The 6982-nt window shown below is 51.2% G+C and overlaps 4 protein-coding genes across 4 annotated transcripts; 2 read left to right on the top strand and 2 right to left on the bottom strand.

Moving 5' to 3' along the window:
• Positions 1-107: 107 nt before the first annotated feature.
• On the bottom strand, positions 108-2334 carry BU25DRAFT_392006 (MFS general substrate transporter). Its single transcript, XM_033704636.1, has 2 exons — positions 1551-2334; positions 108-1504 (listed from the first exon to the last, which is right to left on the bottom strand). Exons 1-2 carry the CDS (start codon positions 1851-1853, stop codon positions 233-235), a joined length of 1575 nt encoding a protein of 524 aa, XP_033561929.1. The 5' UTR covers positions 1854-2334; the 3' UTR covers positions 108-232.
• BU25DRAFT_421283 (uncharacterized protein) lies at positions 2299-2881 on the top strand (the record flags this gene model as incomplete). Its single annotated transcript, XM_033708077.1, has 2 exons — positions 2299-2340; positions 2405-2881. The coding sequence occupies 2 exons, from the start codon at positions 2299-2301 to the stop codon at positions 2879-2881; spliced, it is 519 nt and encodes a 172-aa protein (XP_033561928.1).
• Positions 2882-3318: 437 nt separating this feature from the next.
• On the top strand, positions 3319-4230 carry BU25DRAFT_458149 (class I glutamine amidotransferase-like protein; the record flags this gene model as incomplete). Its single annotated transcript, XM_033710181.1, has 2 exons — positions 3319-3652; positions 3710-4230. The coding sequence occupies 2 exons, from the start codon at positions 3319-3321 to the stop codon at positions 4228-4230; spliced, it is 855 nt and encodes a 284-aa protein (XP_033561927.1).
• A 103-nt stretch (positions 4231-4333) lies between these two features.
• Positions 4334-5865, bottom strand: BU25DRAFT_410391 (uncharacterized protein). Its single transcript, XM_033706275.1, has 2 exons — positions 5838-5865; positions 4334-5788 (listed from the first exon to the last, which is right to left on the bottom strand). The coding sequence occupies exon 2, from the start codon at positions 5685-5687 to the stop codon at positions 4500-4502; it is 1188 nt and encodes a 395-aa protein (XP_033561926.1). The 5' UTR covers positions 5688-5788; positions 5838-5865; the 3' UTR covers positions 4334-4499.
• Positions 5866-6982: the final 1117 nt, after the last annotated feature.

Raw genomic sequence — 6982 nt, 5'->3', positions numbered from 1 at the left:
CTCACTCTCATGTAACTAAATCTTTGCATTACCAGAGGAGCTACTGCTCCTCTCGTCTTCCATAGTCTTAGACTCAGATAGGACGTTAAACCAATCAATCAATCAATCAATCAATCAGTTTCTTCATTGATCTCAACCTCCTGTAAATACATTTTGCATTACCTGGGGAGCAAAAGCTTCTCTATTCTCCCATAGGCTTAGACTCACATAGTATGTTGAATCATTGAATCAATCAATCATCGAGACTCATCACGTCCGCAGCCTTCTGCCTCCACTTCAGTCCGTTCTTCATTATCCAAACTACTACCCAAATCAAAACAACATACACCAACCCAATGAACGTAAATGCCCAACCTGGGTCCATGGCTCTGCACATCGGAATGATTGCTGCCGACCCTGCTGCACTCATCAGACATCTGACGAAGTTGATCGCTGCAGTCGCTGCGGCAGGCTTATCGCGGTGAAGGTCGATGAGCAGTCCGTTCGTGATGTTGAATGCAGTCGATATGCCAAAGCCAGTTATGAACAGGGCGACCTCCGGTCCAGCTAGATGAGTTTGGAATTTGACTGTCCATCCAAACATGATCAAACCCAGTATGCCAATTACGTGTCCCGGTAGGACAATCTCAAGCTTTACTCTCTCTATTGGAAAATTGCTCAGATCCTGCTGCTTGCCCTTAGAGATGGGCATGTTCAACCGTGCAGCATGGCGTTTGAAGTTCCAGTCGACGACGTGACCCATAGTCAAGGAAGAGATGAGTGAACCAATGCCATTTGCGATGTAGCATAGTCCTAAGTCGAGTTCATTAAGATTGTACGCTTGCTTGAACAGATCTGGAATGGAGGATGTGGTGACCATCATGCCTGTGAAGAAGAAGCCGTTATACAGGAGAATGATGCAGGACTCTTTCTCGCCGAGGATACGAAGGGTTGCGAGCGGGTTCAGTGAGATCTTGCGTTTTGCTGGCTTAGTAGCCGCATCAGTTTCGTGATCGTCTTCGGCGAGAGCTGACTGCTTGGCGAGTTTGCGCTGTTGGATGAAACTGATGACCGAGTGGTTGATGCCTCTTACTGGTATGGATCCATTGCCGACCACATTTCTGCAAGTCTCAGGGAAGAGAAATGCGAATACAACGAGCAGTACACCAGAGAAAATTGCGAGGAACCAGAAAATGGATCGCCATCCCAGGTACTGCGCCAGAATACCTCCTATGGTTGGGCCAAACGCCGGGCCACACAAGATCCCTGCACCGGCATAACCCATGAACTTTCCTCGCTCAGCAGAAGTCGATATGTCTGACACGATAGCAAAAGCCAGAGCAATGGCAGCACTGCATCCAACCGCTTGCACCATACGCAGGATGAGAAGCGCCACATAATTAGTCTGAAGGGCGAGCCCAATGTTGGCAACAATATAAATGACGTAGCAAAGAATGAAAGATAGTCTTCGGCCACTAGTATCTGACATAGCACCAATGATGGCTGGAGCGATTGCTTGTGCGATCTAACAAGTCAGCTTCGTACACACTCTCATTGAATGTCAAGCTTACCATGTAGGTGGTGATCGATATGTTAGCTTTGGTAGGTGTAATGCCCAGTACGTCGGTAAGAACATTAAGCGCAGGGAGCACTGTAGTTGCGCCAAATGGCGAGATCAAAGCCGAAATGGAGACGAGAAAGATGATCCATGTCTTCATTCTTGAGCTAAACACCGAGTATGGCGGTCCTGAGACCTGCCGTTGCAGTGTCTCTTGCGGTCCTCTCTTCTCGATATCCAACTCTCGTGAAGTGTCTCTTTCCCGCTCCACCTCTTTCTTATCCTCGGACACTGACATTGCTCTAGATTCGCTCATGATGTTTGCGGTCCATGGGAGGAGGGGTGGTCGTGCGACCTATGGCAGGGTCGAAGATGAGATGACAGACGACACGGCTCTGCATCTCGAACTGCTGGGGCATGTGCATCTTTAAAAAGACCCTGTAGCCTACCAAAGTGCAGAGCTAGTGCCGGAAAGTGGAGATGCGTGTCTCGTAGCAGGTGCGCTTGCACCACAAGGATAAATACCCGGGGATTGTTGCAGCGATTTGTCAATAATGCAACCGCTTTCCAGCGCCGTCGAGCATCTGACTGTCTCTAAAGGCGAATCAGGTACAGAGATCGTACGAAAGACTTGAAGAAGGAGCAACCTTGCGCCAGCGAGGTGCAACAGCAGAAGATGTGGAAAAGGAAGGTGCAGGCCGTTATCCGGGAATAAGTTTTATCACCGTGCGAGATCGGCATGTCCTAAACCGACTTCCGAGATGCCTTGCTCGTTAACACAGTTTCAGCGGCTTGACGTCCAGGTAAGCTTTCCTCGCTGTCTTGTCTGGCTATCAAACTCTACACATACCAGACTGTTGATCATAGACACTCATAACCTCCCAGCGCCCGCTGCTTCATATCGATCATGGCATAGTCTACCACTTTGACGAAGTAAGCCACCGCGGCTGTCTCCCACCTCACGAGATACACCCCCTCTTGGAGAAATCGACAGGACCCGTACAGATGTTACTTTTTGAGAGTAGATTTAGGGCGGCAATGTGTGACTCTTGCCTCGACGAAGAAGCAGCCACCATCGAAGCTGCCTCGAACGACGTCATAGCTCCTCCTCTCAAAATGGGAACGCAACATCCACTTCTCCAGCTTCTTGACAGCACGAACGGCTCCACGCCGGTCTCACATGACTCAGTTCAACTCCACAACTATGAACATCAGTCTCACGATCGTTGTACCAAAATGTGCTCGTTCCAACGTCGACCTCTCCGCTCCGCTGGCCTCGGAATCGGAACGGCCCTAGCAGATTCTAGCTCTCGACAAGCTTTCCAAGAGTGCACCATAACGTAATGGACCCTCTGTTCCCTTCATCGACATCGCTCGCCTTTGGCTCACCTTCTTGAAACACAGCTACACCATGCGTCATTGCTATCCGTTCACAGCAAAACGCAAGATGCCAAGCGCGGAGGCTGAAGCTATGGATGAGGCTCTTCTGGGCTGCAGGTGCAGGCTGCATTTTCGCTGCGCGGAGCTCCAATTGAAGAATAGTTGACAACACCCTCAGTCTTGGCTAGCTAACTATACGGAATATTTGCACGCCAGCGCGCGTCATCTTTCGAAATCTGGGTCTACAACAAACTTTCTGCTTCTCTTCCTAACTTCCTACGACTGCTACAACCTTCAAGACTGTAACTTCGCTCACGAATTTCACCGCCGTTAGATTCTCTAATATACTCAAGCTCTCTTCTTTTGTTAATACACGTCAACTCTACACTCCAAACCGCATCATGGGTCCTCTACCAGCTGTTCAGACCGTCTCCAAGCATGAAGACAAGGTGCGCATGCTGGTTCTTGAAACCGACGAGACACATGCGGACACACAAAAAGAGATTGGGGGCTTCGGCGAAGTCTTCAACAACCTGTTCATAAATGCCGGCGACGACCATGACCCCCAGCTTGGCATCGAAACTATGATGCAGTACATCGTCGAGCCTGAGGGCGGCGAAGTACCAGGCCCAAAAGATATCCCAGAGGACCTGCATGCAATTCTTATCACAGGAAGCGAGTGGGACGCTCACGGTGATGACGAGTGGATTCACAAGCTCATGGACTTCATCAAGTGTGAGTACCTCACCATAGCACGCATATGAGCAGAATGACGCTGAACGGATTTCACAGACATCTGGAAAAACCGCCCCGACATCAAATTCACAGGAATCTGCTTCGGGCACCAAATCCTCTGCCGTGCTCTCGGCTCAAAGGTCGAGCCCAAACCCAACGGCGAATGGGAGCTCTCACACACCGAACTCGATCTTTCTGATGTCGGCAGGCAGCTCTTCAGGACTGACGACTCCAAAATCCGTCTGCACCAGATGCACGTCGATCACGTCGTCAACGCACCAAGTACCGAAACAACGGATTTGTTAGAGAAGGGCACAAAGGTACACGTCTGGGGAACATCGGATCACACTGAGGTACAAGGTGTCTACATTCAGAAGCGACTCTTCACGAGCCAGGGGCATATGGAGTTCAATGAGCGATATGTGAAGAGGCAGCTGGAGATGCGCGTCGACGCAGGAAGTGTCGAGAAGGACGACGCCGATGAGGCTGCAGAGCGGGCGGACTGGATCCACGACGGGTTAGTCGTCGCGAAGGCAGTACTGCGCTTCTTCCACGGCGAGGATGATAAGCTAGAGTAAAGATTCACATATCTAGACATAGACTGCTACGAAGTTATGACCACGAATCGATTCAGATTATCTGTCACATGCAAACTTTGACTATTGTCTTATTTGACCATCACTCGGGGACAATATCCAAATCGGGTAGTTAAATTCACTTTGATCATTTTCCCTCGTAACTCATAGGAGCCAAACCCCAGTGCGCCCTATCTCCCGTCATCAGATCATTGGACCACAGATATGTTTTGATCGTTTTCTCGAATTATATTGTCTAGTGCGGTAGACTGCTACTCCACGCCCTTACCTTTCATCTTCAGTTCTTCTGGGTCATGCGGTGCCTCGTCCTTCTTGCCCTCTCCTTCCTTACCTGTCAAGGCTTCTGTAAAGAATTTGCGACAAGCATCAATACACTCCTCGCTGATCTGGTAGTGCACCACAAAGCGCCCTCCTCTTGTGCGCACACCGTACTTCTCTCCAGTCTCAATGAAGTGGTTGACGTCGATGTTGTGCGCTTCGAGGTTCAACCAGACCATATTCGAATCAACGGGGTAGTCCAGCTTGCCGCCGAGGTCTGTCCAAATCTTCTGTATCCGCTTGGCCTTCTCGTGGGACTCTGTGAGGCGGCCGCCGAGGAAGGTCTCTTCAACGGCGACACGCGCTGGCGCTGCTACCACACCTGCCTGGCGCAATCCGCCACCAATAGACTTGCGGATCCAGCGACTCCGCTTGATGAACTGCTTCGTGCCAACGATGATGCTGCCAATCGGCGCTCCAAGACCTTTGCTGAAGCACAAACTCAGACTGTCCATCTCTGCGCAGAACTCCTTGAGTGTGCCTGCACCGGCGGCTACTGCTTCCCACAAGCGCGCACCGTCCATGTGCATTATAATGCCGTTCTCGCGGCCCCAGGCGGCAATGCGGCGGACTTCGGAGAGCGGCATGATGGCGCCATTGAGTGTGTTTTCGAGAGAGATGACGCGGGTCGGGCAGGCATGAACATCATCGCTAATGACGGCGTACTTCTGCACTTCCTCGAGTGTTATGTACGTCTCGTTCTTCGCATCGATAGGTTGTGTGAGGGCCTGCGAGAGAGAGGCAACACCACCTGCTTCGTACTGGATGATGTGGGAGCGGCGGTCGCATACAATGGCTTGAGGCGGGGCGGTGAGGTGGGAGCGCAGGGCTACTTGGTTGCCCATGCTACCGGAGAGGACGAGGAGGGCGTCTTCCTTGCCTGTCAGCTCGGCTATGAACTTCTCAAGGCCGAGCGTTGTCGGGTCTTCCATGGATACATCGTCGAGGAGCGTGCATTCTTGGATCGCCTTCAGCATAGACAGGGTTGGTGTGGTGTGCACATCGGAGCGGAAGTCGAAGGCGGCGGGGTTGCGCTCGTTGCCCCATGCGGTGCCAATTGGCTTGTCACCATTTGTTATAGGAGCCTTGCTCTTGGCAGTATACTGGGCGAACTCTGACATGGCGAAGCGTGTTGTCGACGTATGAAGCTGGCGGCTGGGTGTGGTGGTAAGGCGGGTGAAGGAGGCAACGGAGCTCCGTTCAGCCGCTCGGCGAGGTGTTGCTGAAGATGTGTGAGGTCAATCGCACAGTATGTGGACACGACCACGTACTGAACAGGCGAGTAAGCGAATATAAGCGTAGTGACGGCATTGAGAAGGATATGTCGAGAGTGGAGTGTACCCAGGGCGCGTTTGATGCTGGACCCCGGCCGAAGGTACGCGCCACTAGCCTGAACAGGAAGGCGCCATTGCGGAGTTCTTACGGAATTCACGATGCAGTACAACTATTACCCTTACGACTGTACATTGTGTACTCACCGTGTGTCATTGTAATGGCCAAAACCACGGTCTTGTTGACGGAGAGAAGGGCGATGAGGGGTATACAATGGGTATTGTCGGCTTGTTGAAGCAGGGTCTGACAGATGTGTGGGCAGCGGGAGCAAGTACCACAAACAACAGGCGCTGAATCATCAACTCACGTTCAATCGAGATAGCTACAGGTCGACCGCTGAGTTTTCCGTCGGTCAAGCAACCGCACCGCTACCCTCCTGCTCTACTACCTCCACTAGCTGCGAAGGCTGCAGCAGCCAGGACACTCGACCCTCTCTTTGCACCTTTTGGTCTTCCTATTCCGCCTATGCCCTCCGGTTGAGCTTGAGCTTCGTATCAATACTTCTCGATCAGCTCCTACTCTTTTTTCTTCTGCGAGCCTTGTCTGCTTCTCTTCTGGTGTTTCTTTCTTGGCGAAGGAATTCAGCTTCTGGAGTCTAGACCACCTTGGGGCATCAACAGTATTTGTTGATGAGCTGCTTTTCGAACCGATGAGTGGTCTTTGCGAAGACACGATGGATACCTGGTCACTTGTGCCCGAACTGGTCAAAGTAGGTGCGCTTATACGGTTCATGAGGAGCTGCGGTTGACATTGGCTCAAGATTGACAAGAACGAAGCTGCAGGCTAGATACTGAGCTATTCTCTGATTGATTGATTGATTGATTGATTGATTGGTTTAACGTCCTATCTGAGTCTAAGACTATGGAAGACGAGAGGGCATAGCTCCTCTGGTAATGCAAAGATTTAGTTACAGGAGTGTGAGGTCAATAGGGGTACAAGGGATGGTGAGGGCTCAGGCCCAGAGCAGAGTTGCTTGAAACAAAACAGGTGTAAAACAAACAAACAAAGGAAACAGAGGGAGTTGTGGCATCACTATGCCTGGTCTTCAGATGACTGCCCAAGATGCCACCTCCTTGTGCCAACC

Source organism: Macroventuria anomochaeta (genome assembly GCF_010093625.1).
Source record: "Macroventuria anomochaeta strain CBS 525.71 unplaced genomic scaffold BU25scaffold_15, whole genome shotgun sequence".
NCBI lineage: Eukaryota > Fungi > Ascomycota > Dothideomycetes > Pleosporales > Didymellaceae > Macroventuria > Macroventuria anomochaeta.
This window is presented reverse-complemented; position numbering and strand designations above follow the sequence as displayed.

Excerpts from the sequence above, each read along its gene's own strand:
- BU25DRAFT_410391 (XM_033706275.1), bottom strand. The coding sequence starts at position 5,687 with ATGTCAGAGTTCGCCCAGTATACTGCCAAGAGCAAGGCTCCTATAACA.
- BU25DRAFT_392006 (XM_033704636.1), bottom strand. The coding sequence starts at position 1,853 with ATGAGCGAATCTAGAGCAATGTCAGTGTCCGAGGATAAGAAAGAGGTG. Across the intron at positions 1,505-1,550 it reads TATCGATCACCACCTACATG|ATCGCACAAGCAATCGCTCC; the intron begins GTAAGCTTGACA and ends CTGACTTGTTAG.